Genomic DNA, 19,838 nt, shown 5'->3' with positions numbered 1-19,838 from the left:
TTACAAAATTTGGCCCCTGCCTTCCAACAGCTTATAGTTAAGCAGAGAAATTAAAATATGGACATAACTAATCAAAGGAATTAAAGAAAAGCTTGAACATCCTAAGGAACTACAGGGGGACATTAAAAGTACAAATGTGTCCCTTGACCACTACAAGAATTGCACTGTGAAAATTCTAATAACTATGTGCAAATTCCGAGGGCACCATCACAACACATGCCTATGAAGATCTGCTCTGATTCCACAAGGATGCATCCCAACCTGACTGCAAAGGAGAGGCAGTACTGGTTAAGAGCATGGACTTTATTTTTTTTTATTTTTATTTATTTATGATAGTCACAGAGAGAGAGAGAGAGAGAGGCAGAGACACAGGCAGAGGGAGAAGCAGGCTCCATGCACCGGGAACCCGATGTGGGATTCGATCCCGGGTCTCCAGGATTGCGCCAAACCGCTGTGCCACCCAGGGATCCCAAGAGCATGGACTTTAGAGCTGACTATGAAGTTTGAATCCCAGCCCTTCCACAAACTAGCTGTGTGACCTTGGTCAACTTACCTAATCTTAGCTCTCTCATCGTATAATGGGGATGATAATCATACTGGACTGAGAACATCGACATAGAAAGGACTTGATGAGTTAATATATATAATGCACTTAGGTCAGTGCCTGGGACACAACTATTCTGACAGCATTAAAATCTCCATGTGGGGAAAAAAAATAACCAGATTGATTGCCTACCAATTTAATGCTAGGAATGAATCTTTACACTAAGTTGAGCATCTCCCTTTAAGTGATGGGTTTTAGTGTGGACATAATAGTTATATTGTATGTTTCCCATTAAGCCATTTAGCCTGAACTTCCCCAAGTTTTTCAGGAATTTTGAATCACAAATCTAGAAAGGATCTGACATATCAACCGTTGAACCTACATGCAGCTAAAACAATTGAGGCTGGAGTGGAGGTGGGGATGCGGACATAGCCAGGGCTTCAAAACAAAAACACCAGAATCCAGAATGAACAGGTAATTTTTGGACCCCTGCTCTTTCCACAAGGTGTTGGAACTGGGAGTGGGACTGATGAATGGAATACTCTTGGCTTTCTAGGCATGCTACCCTGTCAAGAAGTTATTAACTCAGTATTTCTTTGTGTTCTATTATGGTAGGAACAATGCTAGATGCTTAGGATAAAATGGTGAGCAAGGAGTCTGATTACCATGCTTCCGAAGATCACACTATAGCAGGGAATGCAGACATTTATAAAATGATCATGGAAACAGATGCTGATTACAAGTGTGTAAAAGTCTGCAAAGTCTATGTAGTCTTAAGAACACAATTAGTAGAGGAATTTGGCCCAGTAAGGAAAGGCTTCTCCAAGAGAATACCAACTGAACCTCAATTGGGCAAGAATGAGGGAAGGAAAGAAGAGTGCATCAGATGGAGAAATCAGCAAAAACCCGGTGACAGGTGGAAGAACAGAGGGCCAGGGTGATTGAAGCACTAGAAGTAAGGGGCAAAGGGATACACCGAGGATGAGGTCAGAGAAGGAGGTTGGGGTCAGATCTATACAGTCCTTCAAGATCACTTTAAATATCTTGATTTTTATCTTAGAAGAAATGGGAAAATATTGGAGAGTTTTAATCAAAGGGATGACATGACCAAAATTTCCTTTTTAAAGAATGGCTTACTGTAGGGTGCTGATCAAAGAAAGACACGAGTAGACACTGGGATTACACACCTAGGGTGGTGTCAGGGTAAATGGAGAGGTGTGGATGGGTAGATTCGAGATATATAGGAAATAATATCAGTAAAACTTGGTTAGATTAGACCAGAGGGCTTGGGGAGAGGAAATGGGAGGCACGATGTCATGTAATTCTCTGTTTTGCAGAATTGGATAACTGGGGAGTGATGTCATTAACTGGGAGAGGGAATACTGAAAGAGAACTGGAGTTTTGGGGGAAGCAGAAGAGATGGAGGTACTGACCCAGGTACCGGATTTAAGGAAATGTTTTTAAAGACTTCAAATCCATTTAGCTTAGGTTTTTTAGTATTTTATTATGGCACACAGGATAGAATATGGTACAGTGTTCTTACTTCAAGTAATTCTGAAACCAACCATTTCCATTTAGCTAAAGTTACTTTTTTTTTACATGTAATTCACACCTGTCTTAGATTTATCATGTGTAGCATCCCATATTTAATGAACATAAATGTAAAAAGCTTGGTTTCTGAGGCGACTCCTAGTCTTTACAGAAGCCAATATACTAAGAATCTTCATAGTTCAAATCCATAGCATCATGACAAATAAATTATTTTACCTATTTGTGTGGTGACATTTATTTAAACAGAAATAGGCCGTATGAAGAATCAGATAAACTTAAATGGAGATGACTTTGTTCTCAGGTTAAATTCGTTGACTTTTGAAAGTTGTCTAAAGAACAAATACTAAATGAAATTAGCTGACAAAGCAATTGTGTAAGAACAAAAGCAGAAGAGCAGATAATCAGTAATTTCATCTACATTCCACATCAAGCGCAAGTGCAAGAGCTTTCATGACTTGACAGTGAACAGGGAGGATGAATGGGGCATGTGTTTGATGCAATGTCCAACCAGTTAGAGCTATCACTGAAATCCAATTATTTCCCAGTAAAGACATGCAGAGCAATGGCAATGCAACATACAGGTATATAACCTCCTCCCTTTACTAACCAATAACAATTTCATTATCTATATCCGTAGTGTTTTAAAAACTTTAAAATGGGTGGCATCAAATGTTTACTTTGAGGCAACGTAATCAGGCTATTAACACACTGAATCATGAGGTCAGGATTGCAGGCAACATGTTTGCAATGGCAAGTAATCTTTGATATTCGTACTCTGTCCATCCAAGGTTATACATGGGAAAAAAATTCTTTCTGATTATGTCAGTTGTTTGGGTTTCCACTTCTGCCCATGATATTCAGAAAATATTAAAATAATATGGTTATAGTAATGGATGGGTGGGATTCATATTCTATACACATTGCATTAATTATTAAATTACCTATTTACCACAAGAGGTCTATTTATCATATTACATCATTGCCTCCAAGAAAACCATTCCCAACATTATAAAGTACATTTCATGGGACAGAGTATATTGCTAATTATAAAAGAAGAATCCCAGAGACTCCTATTTACTCGTTTATTAGCAGCAAAATTTCTGAGGGGAGCGATTTCATGAATGGTCATGACCTAACTGTATCCCTCCAAATTACCAATTAGTGGGAAAAGTGCATTGTAATTGTTAAAATTTAGGACTTAAAAAAAAACTTGGAGGTCGATAGTCCACTTGGCTTATATTGGTGCCTTAAGATATTTTAATTAAGTCCACAACCACAGCAAGAAATGTCATTCAGTATAACTTTATTTACTATTTATTGCACATGATTCGAGGTCTTTAATTTCTAACCACCAAAGGTTCAAAGGACTATTTTTACCATGGAGTTTAACATTAACATTAGTGAATTCATTTATTCATGTTTTTTTTTATTGTAAACATCTGAATTATTCACATTGCCATAGATCCTGAACTCATAAGCGTGGACCATGCACAGGCTGGCAGCAAGCCAGGAAGCCACTCTGCAAGCAAACAGATACTCTGCATAAGGAGAAAAGTCATAGCACAACATTGAATGTCCAACCTAAGTCATCTCAGAATTATACATATATTGACTTCTTAATTCATATAGTATCTGGAACTCAACTGGTTGGTTGGTGATGGGGTTGACCTGATTTCGGGAGAATTCTTCCTGGAAGGATTAAGGACAGAGGGGCTCAATCTTTCTTTTTAGTTGCTTGCTCCTCCCCAGCACCTTCATCTTTTTTCTCCTCCTCTTCAGCTTCTTTGGTTTCTTCTCCTTCTTCGCCTTCACCTCCTTCCTCTTCCTCCTTTGCCTCCTCGGATTCTTCCTTGGCAGCTTTAACATAAAAAGACAATGTACAAACTGCAAGTCCAGGGCAAGTCATTCAAAACATTTCTGCTAAGGTTTTGTGTGGTACTTCAAATGTCAGCTTCACCCAAACTTCCTAGCTCCATCTCCCAACACACATGTGATTGACAATGCTGGCCCCTGAACTCAATAGCTCCTTCTTAGAAAATAGCCAAAGAGCAAAGAATTATTATAAAAAATATTTCTGTTCTTAAGGCCACCAAACTGCTGGGTCAAATAGATTTTTTTTAATGTGTAATGAGAATAAAAAGACAGCAGGAGGAGAAAATTTTGAAATGTTACCTTCCAAAAAGCTACCAAGCTAAGCAGAGAGGACAGCCAATTTGAGAAAGTAGGTACTTACAAAAGGCTTGTCAAACAACTGAAGGTATTATTTATGATTCTAAAGTCATATGTGAATAAAACTTCCTTGGCATAAGCAAGGCTTCATTTCTCCTACCCGTCTCCTAGCAAATATCTATGCCCTGATTGCTCTTGACCTGGTAGGGATTTCCTTTTTACCATACCTTCTTCCTCTTCAGCTCCTTCCTCTTCAGCAGCTTCTTCCTTCTCCTTTTCCTCCTCCTCAGCTTCTCCTTCAGAGGGGGGTTCGTCCTTGGCTTCCTCGGCCTTTGCAGCCTCGATGGTCTCCTCCACCTCGATCTGTTCCTCCTGGACGTGGCTGGTGTAATAAGAAGGGAAGGAGCGAGCAGACATCAAGTAGGAGCTGGTCTGTAACCCACCATAGGCAGATCGGCCGAAGACCTGAGAGCTCTGGGAGTAGCCGCTGGTTATGCTTCCCACGCTGGTGAAACTGAGTCGGGTCTCCTCACCTTCCAAGAGTTTCCTGGGAAGGCAAGGGAGGATGGGTTAATAAACACTAACACAGGAAATATGTTGAACTGCTTGCCTGCTCTCAGCCCACCACTCATCATCCTCCCCCTAAATACTACCCTTAAAGGCAAAGGAGAGCAGGAGCAGGAGCAAGGCTGGGAATTATCAAAACTTCATGACTGGGGATATTGTGCCTACCATCAGGAAAAAAAGAAAAAGAAACAGAAAAACAAACAAAATAGTCCTGTCTATTCCATTTAAAATGTAACAAGAAACTAGGAATAGAATTCATTAATATCACAGGGTCAAATTCTTCCCTATTTGTCTAAATACCTTCTTGGAAAAAGCCAAAATGCAAACAGTTATTTCAAAGGACTATTCTTAAAGGCTTCTGACTCAATATAAATGAAACCTGATTTTCTTCCTAAACCACAATGGCTGCTACCAGCCCACTGTTTTTACCTGTAAGCTGCAATCTCAATGTCTAAAGCCATCTTCACATTGAGCAAGTCTTGGTATTCTTTAAGGTACCGTGCCATTTCACTCTTTGTGGTTCTCAATTCATTTTCTAATTTGTTGATTGTGTCCTGTTGGAGGACCAAAAAGAAAAAAAAAAATCCAGGCATAAGTCCCAATTGCTATCATTTTAGTATATTACAGCTGCAAAGGCCTAACCTACATAAAACCAAAGTGCACTCCTTAGATAAGATCTCCCCTAAAACAACTGTCTTTTCTTTTTTAACCTTTCCTTCCTTGTATTAAAAAAAAAAAAAAAAATCCAGCTCAGGAAGCATGAAATGAAAACCAAAAAAATAAAAAATAAAAATAAAAATAATTTAAAAACCTGATAGAAGAAATATTCTTCTTTGTTTTCTTCTAATTGCTACTGTCTAATGATCATCATAAAATGCCTGCAAAAAATTTTTGGTCGATTAAAAAAAAAAACTTTATTTCACATTCATTAGTTAACTATGCAAGTGAAGTGGAAGAAATTACTCCATTGCTTTACAGGAGTAGGAAGTAGCTAGCTATAAAAGAAAAATGACAGTCATTGTATCTAAAATATTTTCTATGTATCAATATTATTTTTTTCTCCTTCCCAGAAAATGGAGATCCTTAGAAAAGAAATGTCTTTTTGTGAACATCATTACCTATTCCAATTTTGACTGCACTCCTGTCTACCTAAGGGCAAGGAGTGGTTGATAAAACTAGTCTCAAGCATGCTTGGTCACAGGTAGCCTGCAGAACTAACGAGAGCTGTGTGCTGTAATTATGAAGCTGATGGTCCAATGTGGAGGGCAAAGCGACCTGTGGTTAGTGAAGGACGTTAGAGAGACAGGCCAGAGGCAACGCCCAGCTCCCATCCCCTCCGCCCACCCCACCCTACCCTGGCAGGGCTGGGCAGCTTTAATGCGGAGCTAGATACAGCTGCACCAGGCACGTCTCCTCGGACTGCAGTGGGGCCCCCACCCCCCACCCCCGCCCTCCAAGTGCCCCACCCCTCCCACACAGTCCCCTGGGAGCCAAGTTCTACTGGCTCCTAGCTACCTGCGGAGGCCTCCTCGGTGGTCTCCACGTTCCGGGCGCGCCCTCCCCCTCCCGCCACCACTTGCCCCCGCAGCTCCCTCCCCGCCCCCACTGCGTTGTGCACCGTGCCAGACCTGCATAGCACTGATGTCGGCGTTCTGCTTGTCCTCCAGCTCCTGCAGCTGCTTCTCCAGCGCCTCGTTCATGCCCCGGCATGCTTCGATCTCCAGGGTCTTGGCCTTGAGCAGGCGGCGGCTCTCGGACACCTCGTCCTTGGCGGCGCGCACCGCGTCGGTGTTCTTGGCGGCGCTCTCGGTCAGCACGGTGAAGCGGCTCTTGAACCACTCCTCGGCGTTCTGCATGTTCTTGGCAGCCAGCTTCTCGTACTGAGCGCGGATGTCCTTGAGCGCGGCGGAGAGGTCGGGCTTGGAGGACACGTCCATCTCCACGGAGATCTGCGCGTACTGGATCTGCGCCTGCAGCTCGGCGATCTCCTCTTCGTGCACTTTCTTCAGAAAGGCGATCTCGTCCATCAGGCTGTCGATGCGCTTCTCGAGCTCGGCGCGGGCGAGAGCGGCCTCGTCGGCTCCCTTGCGCGCCTCCATCAGCCGGCCCTCGGCGTCCTCGCGGCTCAGCACCTCCTCTTCATAGCGCGCCTGCAGGTTGCGCAAAGTCTCCTCCAGCCCTTCGCGCTCGCCCTGGAGCGCCTGCTTCTCGTTGGTGGCGTCTTCCGCCGCCAGGCGCAGGTCGCGGATCTCCTGCTCGTACAGCGCCCGGAAGCGGGAGGGCTCGGAGTGCTTCTGGCGCAGCACCAGCAGCTCGGCTTCCAGCACCTTGTTCTGCTGCTCCAGCTCGTGCACGCGCTCGATGAAGCTGGCGAAGCGGTCGTTGAGGTCCTGCAGCTGCGCCTTCTCCTGGGTGCGGATCGACTTGAGGTCGTTGCTGATGGCGGCTACCTGGCTCAGGTCGAGGTTCTCGAGACTGGGCATCAAGGAGCCGGAGCTGGAGGAGTAGCTGCGGCGCACGGACAGCGAGGAGGAGACCGGCGCGGAGTAGCTGGAGTAAGCGGAGCGCGCGGTGCTGTAGCCGCTGCGCACGCTGGAGATGTGCACCCGGGGCGTCTCCACGTAGCGCCGCTTGTAGGAGGTCGAGTAGTACGGCTCGTAGCTGAAGGAACTCATGGTGGCGGTCGGAGGCCCTCCGGCTCGCAGCGGAGGTGGGGGGGCCTACGGAGAGAGAAGAAAGGGGAGAGAGGGAGAGGGGAAGGTGGATGGCTGTGTGCGGCTCGGCGCGGTCCTGCCACCCCTATTTATACGCGGGGAGCATTCTGACGCAGCCTGCGATCGATCACGGCGCGCCGGGCCAGTGGGGGCAGCGCGCTGCTGCAGCCAAGGGGAGGATTCTGCGCAAAAGGGAAGGCGGGGGCGAGCCACAGGCGGCTCCGGGCTGCGGCGCTCGTCCTTTCCACTTACTTGTCTCCGAGGCCTGCGATTTATTTCCCCCCAAGACCCCTTACCCCTCACTCATTTCCCTCCCCAACCCCCGTCCCCATCCTAGTTCCTCCCTGGACCCCGCATCACATGGATGCGCGTCCCCAATAATAGGTTCTCACTCCCCCACTGACCTCTTAGTTCTCTGTCTCCCCGCTTCCTCGGAGACACCCTCACCCCTAAGTCGCCCCTTCCCCACCACGGGCCTCTGCCATCATCCCCGTTGGGGCTTACGGGTGACAAGGCAGTGCCTCTAGGGGCTTCGGAAATTGAAAAGTTTAAGCTTGCGTGTATTAGGCCTCCAAGGGGAGGAAAGTTTCCTGTTTCTTTGTAGCTGTTTCTGGCACTTTCTTTAATTCATGTCCCTTGCTCCCGGTGATTTTTCTTTCTGCTTAACGCGCTGCTTCTGCACGCGCGCGCGCACACACGTGAACCTGCGGCACTGCGGGTGTGGATTTTAGCGTTTCTGACCCCCCGTAGAGCCGTTAATATGAGCCTTCCAGTGTTCTAGATTTAATCGTTTCTTTCCGGAGAAAGAGTGTTTTCAGCGTGTGGAAGCGCGTAGGTGGGGGAGAGCCGAGAAGTGAGTTTGAAACTAAGCGGGGGTTGGGGGGGGGGAGCCGACTTGCAAAGGCAGCGGCGAGCCCCGTAAGCCCGGCCCTTGGGACTGATTCACGCAGCCTGTATCTTCTCCATCAAACTGAATTCCCGCGGGGCACCACCAACTCCGACACACCCAGAGCCCCTTTCCCTCTTTTTTACACCTGTGTAGCATCAACCTGATGATTTCCACAAGCCAGGCAGGTGGCCGGTTGTCAGAAGGAGGCTGCGGCTGCCAGCCCCGAGCGCGCCGAGGGCGGTCTCCCGGGAGGAGCACTCGGACCCCGACACGTCTCGTCCTGGGGCAGCCAGCAGAGAGCTGCGTGATTCTTCCCCCGGCTCACTCTGGTAATTAGATTGCAGACACAGTCAGACATCCGTGTTTCTTTAGGAAACACCCCGATACCTGAAAACAGTAATGCACATTGATACAACCCTGCGGTCTGCAGAGCATTTCACACGCACGATGCTACGGAGTCCTGGTTTCACGGAGCGATTGCAGAGATTTAATAGGATCACTAAGGTTTTTCTACACGAGCACTTCGTTTCTATTGAGTTTGTGTAAGGGGAGCGTTTGATGTGCAACTTACTAATTTTTTTTTTAATAGCAAACTAAGGGGGGAAACAGGCTAACAGTTTGCAAAAAAGAAAAGCCGGCACCTCTTTCTTTCCCTGTGAGGCTGAGACGGTGAAGTGCTTGGAGCGGGTACCACAGCCGCTCTCAGACATACTGCACTCCTCGCCTGGCAGGCAGGAGGGTGGGATGGGGCTTAGTATCCGGGGTTCTTTGCAGCTCTAAAGAAGAAAAGAAAAGAAAAAAAAAAAACCTGCCTTTCCATATCCCCGTGCTCTTCGTGGCAGAGAGATAGACTGCAGCTGAGAACTTGCATAGGATTTCTAAACAATATAGTTTCAAGTAATGCAATTTTAGAAACATGAACATCTGTAGTTGACTCTATGGAGAGGTCCATCCACATCACATTCTAGGATTTCAGGCCTGAGCTATTAGGCTCTCCCGGGTTGGGCTTGGCACTGAAAGGCACATTTGGGTCCTTATTCTAATAACTTTATATTGTATAGCTCATGTATCCTTGGCCTTCTCATTCATAGGTGATCCGACAGTGGGAAAGGCTTCTCTGGGGGAGAGAGAGAAAGGATGAGGGAGAGAATCTAGGTAAGTCATAGTTTTGCTTCCTCCCAATTACCCAGTTTGGCTGAAAAGTGGCATAATGGATTTGTTTTAGCCTGCCCCGTAGAAGCCACATTGGGCCACATCACTGTGTGTGAGCCTGTCTGCACATGCCACATCCTTGAATATTCATGAATTCATTTTCTTTCTGCCAGTTCCCTTCCCTCAGAGTTTCAGGTCACCCTCTGAGATCTTAAGTCCATCAGCGTTTTTTTTTTTTTGTTTTTGTTTTTTTTCTTTTGCCACAGCTCCTGGCTGAAGCCTTTGACTGCAGAGGATGCAGGACGCTGCCCCAAGAGGGGGGAGGTGGCTGATGGGTGCTGCAGAGCCCCTGGAATGTCATGCAGGAAGGAAACCTGGGAAAGGGGTGCACCTGCTGTCATCCGTTGGGTGGCTGAGAAAGGAGGTGCAGTGGCCCTGCCCTGGCCAGACCTGGTGAGCAGGGAGTCGAGGAGAAGGGCAGATCAACTGTATTTCTGAATGTAGCTCTCTGGGCTTTTTAAAAATAGCTCCTGCCATAGCCACCTCAAGCCTCACCACAGCCTGCTTTCTGGGGGCTCCTGAACCCAGCCTGTGTCTGGGTTTGGTTAGCCTACTTTCAGCCTTCCTCAGCTAGGCGCCTGCCTCTTTTTAAATATTTTGTCCAGTCATCCTCCTTTTACAGTCCTCTTCCCAGCATCTTGCTCTGAATGCCCATGTGGCGTTTGCTCTGTGTGTCAAAGCAAAGGTAAAATGAGCGACTTTAGAAAACCTGTTTAGAAAAAAAGAATCTTGACTTTTTCTTCCCCTGTCGTGAATGTTTCTGCCTTAGCATTGTTTGTGATAGTGTCTTTATTTCTTTAGAAGAAGGCTTTTGGGTCTTGATTCACACTCGTGCATTTTCTTTCCCTTTAAGCATATTCTCCACCAACATGAAATGGGTTGAGGGCTGCTAACAAAACATACTCTTAGGAGATACAGATTATTTTAAAAGCAAATGTGGAAGTACGTGGATGAGACTCATTAATAGAATCCCCTCAAGGACTGTTTGAGGTGATGTAGTTAAAAAGTAAAATATATTCGCGTTACCATAGAGCTCATAAAATATAACTCTTAGAACTGCTGCAAAGCTGTTACTTCTCCAAGGCCAATAGAATCAGAAAACTTCAGATGAGTAGGACCAGATCCCTTTTGATTTCATTATTCTAAGGCTCTGTCAGAGCAGGAAGTTCTGTATGAGCATTTGTTTTGAAAAGCACAGTCTGAAATTTAGGCTGAAATTCTTAAGAGGCAAGCCTCAGAAAAGCATCAGCTAGGGGGGGTGGGGGCAAGTGAGCAAAATTCTCCTGCCACCAGTGAGCTGTAGGAGTGGTTCTCCAGAACAACAGATAGGTCCCAGTCACCTCACCATCATGTAGAAACACCAGTGTCAGCATCCTTTTGAAGCAAGGAGGGATGAAGGAAATAAATATGTGCAGGATACCTACCCTATGACCAGCCTTTAATATCTACTATTTAATAATTCCAAAATCCCCCTGGGATGGTGGTTGTTATTCAGCAAACAGCTGAGGCCCAGAAAGGTTAAATAATTTGCCGACTCACACTGTTACTCAGACCTAAGCTCTATCTGCTTCCCGTCTGAGTAGTGCTCTACTCCTGCACACATTGCAGCCGGTGACATTTGCTGTTTCCATATGTCTCTGTGGAATTTGATAATTGCGTGCTGCGGTCTGCAGAGTGTGCATGTAGTAAACATCTCATGTTTTGAGGACACCATTCTGAACTGATTTAGATCAGGAGACTGTTAACGAGCATGTTAGCAGTCTCTCTTGGACAACTAGTGATGACAATTGACTATGATTGTTGTAGATTTTTTAAATGGCCCCATGTAAAATTAAATGGAGGCTACCAGTGGACAGATAACCGGTGATGTCACCTTTTAGGCATTACTCTAAACATCGGTTTACAAAACACCTTTCCTGGGATTATGAGCTAAAGTACCACTTGGCTGATCTAAGTTCCTTAAAATGACCACATCGTGACTTCTGCCTTTTTTCCATTTAAAATAATTTCATTTTCTGCCCTTGTAAATAGGTTTGATAAAGTGACTTGAAAAAATTACTATAAAGAATAAGAGAGGGATCCCTGGGTGGCGCAGCGGTTTGGCACCTGCCTTTGGCCCAGGGCGCGATCCTGGAGACCCCGGATCGAGTCCCACATCGGGCTCCCGGTGCATGGAGCCTGCTTCTCCCTCTGCCTGTGTCTCTGCCTCTCTCTCTCTATGACTATCATAAATAAATAAAATTTAAAAAGAAAAAAAAAGAATAAGAGAAAAAAAAGAATAAAAGAAAAATGCTGGCATTTAATATCTCCCTATCAGAGATTGCATGCTTCTTGCAAATGTTTAACTTTTTAAAAAGAAACATAAATAAAATCAACAGAAAATGCCTAATTGGAGGAAGCCACAAATAGATTTTTTTCTGTTTCTTATCACTAGTTTCTTTCTTCATATGTTACGCTCACCATAGGAATCATCACACATGAATCTTCCCATCTTTTGGGAAATATGTCTGAAAGAAAACTTTTCCCATTGTGATACAAAATATGCCTAATTTTATAGCATCACGTTGTGAAGTAATGCATCATAAAATGCGCTATGCAGCTATATAAGATTTAGATTGCAGCAGGAAAGGAATGTCATTTGAATAGATTAAGGATGAAAAGCACGTTTATATTCAAAACACGTGCGATATTAGAAATGACAGGAACTTGCTGCTGTCCAAGCAGAAATGATGGTGATGGGATCAAACCCTAAATGCTTGCTCCACGGAACTAGCCAGGGTAATGTATTTCCTCCCCAGAGGCCTGCTCCACGGTGTCTTGCCCTTAATCACAGTCACCAGATGCAAGAGGTAAGAGGGTATGCCTGGGACATTAAAGGGCTTAATTTGCAGTCATTTCAGGCAGGTCCCAGCCATCGCAGTCAGAACCCACAGTACTAACCCTGTTTGTTCAGTCGTGACTACAGGGGAATACCTGCTGCTGCTGTAGTTTGGGTCTTAACTAGCCACTGAAATATTCCATGCGGCACCTGGCTTTCTCTGCTGACCTTTACAGTGATTTAATAAATCAAGTGGAGGAATGTGAGATTTACAGTTTGCAAAGATAGAGGATAAGCATTTCCGTCTGCAGGAGACAAAGCCCTGAGGTTGGCTCTTTCACAGCCCTGCTGGAGCCCATCCAGGGCAGCAGTTCACTTTCTCGCCAGTACTTCACCACTGCACTGCACGAATGCAGCAAATACTGCAGTATGATTGCAAATGGGCGGATCCCTGGATTCCTACAGTAAAGCAGGCAGGCTTCTCACCCCAGGATATGTAGCAATGGTGTTTGGTAAGTTGAATACATAAGAGACTGTCTGGGTTAGAAAAGTGAAACTTGAGTGTGTCTAAATGGCTTGTTGATTGATTAAATAACTCATATGTTCATTCATCCATTGAATCACCAAATGTCAGCAGAACACTTACAACATGCACAATTCTGTGCAAGTGCCATGGGGCGGGGACTGGGGAGTACAAGGAGTTATGGCACAGTTCCTGTCTCCAAAGGGCTTGGAAAATGCTTAAGCACAATAAAAAGACCAGCTACTGATACAGCAACATGGTTGCATCTCAAAAATGATACACTGATACCAGGTGAAAGGAGTCTTAGATGAGGGATGCATACTGTATAATTCCATTTATATAAAATTCATGAACAGGCAAACTAATCTGTGATGGAAAAAAAATCAGAACAGTTGTTGCCTCAGAGAGTGTGAGGTGGGGGATGACTGGGCGGAGGCACAAGAGCACTTTCTGGGGTGAAGGTATTGTTCTAGGTCTCAAGAAGTTTGGATCGTGCAGGCGTGTGCATTTGTCAAAACTCGGAATGTAACAGGATTTTGTGCATTACACTGAATGTAAATTTTACATCAGGAGAAAAAACTATCCACATAACCAATCACGTTATAAACAGACAAAATGCATGCATATGAAACTCAAAATACTATGTAAAATTTAAATAATAAAAGGCAAAATTCTAAGAGGTGTCATGAGGATGAGAAGAATGGTACAAGCAGTAATTGCTGTGGTTTTGGGCAGGGAAGAGGTCAAGTGAATGAAATGAATCAACATTTCTGTGACTGGTTACTATGCTAGATGCTTCGATCAGGTATCTTGTTTAATCCTCATGGCGGCTCAGTCAAGTGGATATTCTTGTTGTTCTAAAGATGAGATATTGTATTTTTATTAGTTTGTTCCAACACTGCATTATAATTTGTTAGCAATCTTACATTGCTGCCTCACCCTGAATTTGTATGGCCTTTAAAAAAAAAAAAACTTTGAAATCCACGGAATTAATGTATACTGTGGCTTTTTAAAAAATGTAAAAACATGAGTTTCATTTATTTTCTTTAAATCCGATCTTTAATATAAACATTTTTGGTCCATTGTTCAAATCTGCTGTGATAGTTTTAAAACCTTCTAACTTTATGTCAAATTCAATAAGAATGAGTTTCCCAATTTTTTTTCATCAACACCATTAGAAATGTGCTCTATATGCTATGCTTCATAGGATTTTTGGGATTGGGAAGTAATTTCAATTTTTCCACTCAAATTCTCCACTGGTTTCATCCTCAGCAGCTTGTAGCTTTTGCTTTAACAATCCCTTTTACAGAGTGGATTACCTCCCTCTACATGTTAACCACTGGACATTACTTCTCAACAGAATTCCTGGAGAGGTTGAGGCATTGGCAGCCAAAAAATGAGCTCTAGATTTTCACTTTGTGTTTCTTTCTCACTACATTCAGATTTCTTTTCTGTGTGATTCTTGTGGCATCCTCACATTTCCAGCAGAGATGATAGTAGTGATATTTACATGGAGAGCAGAGGTTTCCTAAGCCTTTCTATATCATATTACTGGGTCCTTACAGCAATCCTATGAGGCAGAAACATATCTGCAGATGTTACCACCCTCACTTTTTAGATAAGGATGCTGAGAGGTCTGCAGAGGAAAAGTGATTTACTCCAAACCATACCTCCTGTAACAGTGGACTCAGGGCTATAACCTGAAGTCCCTATCATCAAATTCAATGAGAATTTTCTCCTTAAATCTCACAGTCTCCTATGTCCCAGGCCTATCCCTTTTCAGATCCGCTCTTGGTGCCATTCCAAAAAGATAGGGAAGATTTGTTGCTTCTTACCTTCAGATTGGATATCTGTGGATGGCTACTAATATTAAAGCCCCATCTCATTAGCTCTAATCATTGTTAAAGGCCAATATCAATGGAAGAGGTAAGAGTTAAAGCTGATGTTAATCCTTTGTACCGAAGATTGTACCTGAGATTGGTAATAGCTTTTGAAAGAAGAAAAGAGACAGAGACAGAGAGAAAGCTTGAAGACTTTGAGCAGTCAGCATAGGGTAGGATGGGGGAAAAGACAGTAAGTGCCATGAGGATAAGGTGGATGGTCAGAGAATAAGCCAGAAATTGCAACAAAATATTTTTCATAGGCTTTAAGTTCACCATGCCTAAAGCAAAGCCTCTACTCCCATGGTATGATTTAACTGGGATATAACCCATATTAGTTAAAACAAATTAAACCTGCAATGACCAGGATAGATTTAAATCAGGGAAGAATCCCAAAGCCTTATTTTGGGTTGTCTTCTCCCAACTGAACTTTGGCCAAGGAAATTCTGTGCATCGACAGGCGTTAGTTAGTCTGAGCTTCTCAGCTCTTACATACTGGAGGAGGGGGCTCACCAATCAGGAAAGGAACAAATGGAAGAGTAACTAGAGAAGAAGCAAATGTTAGAATTACCTGCCTATCAGGTAACCAAACCTGAGGAGAACTGATATAAAATGAGATCATAATCCTATAATGTAAGAGCCAAAGGAAAAGGAAAACTTGCATTTTGTATGAATAATTGTGTGCAATATTAATAATAATTGCTTTGTGTCAGGTACCATGTAAAATCGTTTACTTGGATAATTTCACTTAACCATCACAAAGTCCCGATGAGTTGGCTGTTATAATCACCCTCATTTTAAACATTTGGACACTAGCATTTAAACTAGAGACTAGGGGATCCCTGGGTGGCTCAGTGGTTTAACGCCTGCCTTTGGCCCAGGGCGCGATCCTGGAGTCCCAGAATCGAGTCCTACATCCGGCTCCCGGGATGGAGCCTGCCTCTCCCTCCCCCTGTGCCTCTGCCTCTCTCTCTCTCTCTCTCTCTCTCTCTGTCTATCATAAATAAATAAATCTTTAAAAAAAATAAAATAAAATAGAGACTAAACTGTATGCCTAAAGAGTTCAGCTATTGTGTGTCATTAACCCTCGCAGAACTCTAATGAAGGAAATATTATTTTCATTCTATAAAGATGAGAATGAGGTTCAGACAATTCAAGAATGCTGGTCAAGGTCTCAAAGCCAGGTCAAGGTCAAAGTCAGCCCGGTCAAAGTCTGTTGTAATTCTCTCACTTCTGCAATGACCAAAGTGCAAGGATGTTCTTCAGAGGTGCTATGCAAATAAACGCTCTCACTCTTTTTTCTTCCTATGAAGTATAAATTTGCATACTGATGCAAGAAAATGCTGCCATAATCAGGGTCAAGGGTGCTTAAATCATGTACAAGTAATTATAATGGTCATCTAGACAAAACACAATAGACACAAACCAAATAAGTCAACACTTTGCTTTATTAGCAAATTCCAAAAACAGACATCTATCACTGAAATAATTCGTAAAACTGAACTGCTCTTGAACATCTCTCTCCAGATCCAGACTTAATGCCTTATTACTAACTAGCAGTTCCTTTTATTATTATATTGTCTGGAAGAGAAAATCACACACTAAACCAGATTCCCCTCACCTTTCAGGATCACTTTATCCGACAAATTTAATTAACTGCACTACCAAATCACATTAGAATAACAGATATGCTTTTGAATAGGTCTGAGATATTTCAATTTGCAAAGTGTTTTATTTTTCTTATGCCAAAAAAGTTTTTGCCCATACGTTACTTAATACTTGCTATAAAAGTTATCCAAATTAAAAATTTCTTCCAAATCAATCCCCTAGTCTAGAAATATTACTTGAATAAGGCACACAACTCTGTCTAACACTGAAATGTGCAGATGGGTGGAAAGCTCAGCTCTAAATAAAATCCAGAGCAGTCCAAAGGTGAAAGAAACTGCTCAAGGTGCAAAGCAATAGCAGTTCAAAAGGGAATCACTCCACTTCTGAGCTGGCCTTGACCCTAGATAGCCTCTCAGATCCTCTGCCAACCTGAGAATCTCTGATTCTAAAATACCCAGAGGTGAAAAGCGCTGGATAAGCTAGGACTGGGGAGCATTCACATCTTACTGTGGTCATGAATAGCATAACATTACTCCCCAAACTAGGACCTGCTAATACCTTAGTTCAGATATGAGCCAAAGATAGAATACAAGGAAATGCTGGCAGAATAAGATGTTTGAGGGAGGAAAGACAGGGTTACTAACTGAAGTTTTGGAGGAATATGTGTTTGCTTTATTTGCAAACTTTATTTAACTTTATTAAACTCATCTTTCCAGAACAGATGAACGCTAATAGAGAATATAATAGAACAGAATAGAGCTAATAATAAGTCACTGAACAACTGTCAATATTTTTATCAGTTGAATTGGTTCCCATTCGCCTAACACAATAGAATTCACTGTTTTCTCACTTCTGGTCTTTTCTTTTCATGGACTGTTAATAAAAGAAAGGAGAAAAAAGCAGACGCTTCTCCTACAGTTGCTTCCAAATCAGTAGTTGAAACAGAGCAGATACTAGGTCCATTTACATTTCTCTCCTAGGACTCAAAACTCCACATGAAAAATAGATCCCATGTTTTCTGTCTCTCATTACTTCTTTCTCAAGTCTTTGGTTCTTTATCTCCTCCTCAAATTTGTGTACTGCTAGTTTCCTTTTGAAGAAAGGAACCTCAGGATTTGAACTCAAAGCTCAGGGAATAGTAGAGTGTGCAGTCTGAGGTTAGAGAGAAGACATGCAATCTCTGGGTATCACTCTGGTAGCCGTCCTAGATGATGCATAACCTGCTGTTGCTTCAAAAAAGAGGGGGAAACCATCTAACACCACTAGTATCATCTTTTTCCAGATAACTAAATGTTTTGTACATGATGTTCTGCACATAGTTTTGAAAGTCCACATAGTTTTGGGAAACCATGTAAAAGAGCAGAAAAAGTGCTAGCATTGAGGTTGAGGTATCTGATCTGAGATTTAGCTCTGTTGCTGAGCACAACTGTCTCAAACTGGGCCACATCTTCCCCTGGAGGGGTTGGAGGACTTTCCAAGAGGTTCACGGCATAGACAGAACTAAGGGAATATATCTGCAGATCCCTGATGGCCATGTGCATGCAGTCTTTTGTAAAATCTATTTACTTGCAAACTTGTACTAATTCTCTTTCCCCACTTTCACCAAAAAATGAATAAGCTGAATCTGCAGCAATAAGATTTTGACAAAAATGCATTTAAATCGCATAGGATGATAAAATAATTTTATTTTCAACATTGTATTGATAAAGATGTATTGAAATGAAAAGTATTCTTATTCCAACCCTTTCTAAGTATGATGGGTTAAATAATGTGCCTCTGAGTGAAAAATAAACAGGTGTAATTCATAGTTATTTCGTTGACTGTTATCAAGAGACTTGGTGAAGCCTCTTTTGGTATACTTCCCAGAAATGAAGTGAAGAAATTACTTTAATCAACCAGAGATAAACTCATATGCAAGTTAGTTGCTTTCCAAGTCTTTGCTTTTAACAAAATTCAGGAAGAACTTAATTGATTCAATGATAGATCATTAGAATATTTTTCATAATAGGTCAATATGTGCTTTTGGCCTAAAATTTGGAAAGATTCCAAATATTAACTGACATTGCTGAAACGATATAAAATAACCTAAAAACTTCTATTCCTGTATACTTATGCTCACATACTTGTGTATATACTTGTATACTTTATACTTATTTAGGTAAACAAGATTTCTCAGCAATTTTGTATTTTATATATGTGTGTATGTGTGCCCCCCACACACATGTGTGTATTTTTTAAAAAGAATAAAATCACTTTATTATTTATTTTAGTAATCAGTAGTATTAATTCATGCATATATGGATTAAAATATCCACTATGAATAAAAGCTTATTCTTTATTTTAATGATTACTTATTAATTTATAAGCTATCCATGCTTTGAACAATTGTGTACTAATAGTACTTATAAATCAACCCAGGAAATTATATAATACTTAGATACTTATATGAAATAAAACATTTAATTTATATGCTTATACTTATTCATACGGCAGAAAAGAATGATAGAATTATATATTTTTAAAGACTTGTATTTAATCATTTGATGAAGAGAGAGAGCACAAACAGGGGGAGCAGCAGGAAGAGGGAGAAGGAGAAGCAGGCTCCCTGTTCAGCAGGGAGCCCAACTCAGGGCTGAATCCCAGGACCATAGGATCATGACCCGAGCCAAAGGCAGTTGCTTAACCAACTGAGCTACCCAGGCACCCTGTAATTACATATGTAAGATTCTATATATAATATATAGATATATAAATCTATAACAAGATTTACAAGCATAAAATATACTATATGGGGATAAAATAATGTGGAAAAGAGTAATGGAAATAAAAGTTCAAAGAGAAAAATGAGTTACAAAATTGGTAAAGGGTAAAGAAGAGCTTATTCATGCCTTTTTTAAATGAGTGGTGATGAGTAACACGTTGATATTGTATTCAGATTCCATTTGATAGGTTTAAATGGGTAACTTAATTTTATTTTGAAATATCTATGTTTAAGATACATTGGAAGTTACAACTTTTGCAACTATTTACACTTACAATGAAAAGTTGTAGATATCAATTAAAATCAAGAGAAACGGGATCCCTGGGTGGCGCAGCGGTTTGGCGCCTGCCTTTGGCCCAGGGCGCGATCCTGGAGACCCGGGATCCAATCCCACGTCGGGCTCCCGGTGCATGGAGCCTGCTTCTCCCTCTGCCTGTGTCTCTGCCTCTCTCTCTCTCTCTGTGACTATCATAAGTAAATAAAAAAAAAAAAATTTTTTAAAATAAATAAATAAATAAAATCAAGAGAAACATTACGTAGATTTCCAAAATTTTTCTAGGGACTGTGTGAACAAAAAGTGTTTGAAGAATACTGCCTTGGAA

General features: G+C 42.5%; 1 protein-coding gene across 1 annotated transcript; it reads right to left on the bottom strand.

Annotated features, from left to right (window-relative positions):
- Positions 1–2,028: 2,028 nt before the first annotated feature.
- NEFL (neurofilament light chain) lies at positions 2,029–7,677 on the bottom strand. The gene is made up of 4 exons (XM_072796239.1): positions 6,460–7,677; positions 5,261–5,385; positions 4,492–4,811; positions 2,029–3,952 (listed from the first exon to the last, which is right to left on the bottom strand). The coding sequence occupies exons 1-4, from the start codon at positions 7,504–7,506 to the stop codon at positions 3,810–3,812; spliced, it is 1,635 nt and encodes a 544-aa protein (XP_072652340.1). The 5' UTR covers positions 7,507–7,677; the 3' UTR covers positions 2,029–3,809.
- Between the last annotated feature and the right edge of the window lie 12,161 nt (positions 7,678–19,838).

This window comes from Canis lupus, chromosome 24 (genome assembly GCF_048164855.1).
Source record: "Canis lupus baileyi chromosome 24, mCanLup2.hap1, whole genome shotgun sequence".
NCBI classification, from domain to species: domain Eukaryota; kingdom Metazoa; phylum Chordata; class Mammalia; order Carnivora; family Canidae; genus Canis; species Canis lupus.
This window is presented reverse-complemented; position numbering and strand designations above follow the sequence as displayed.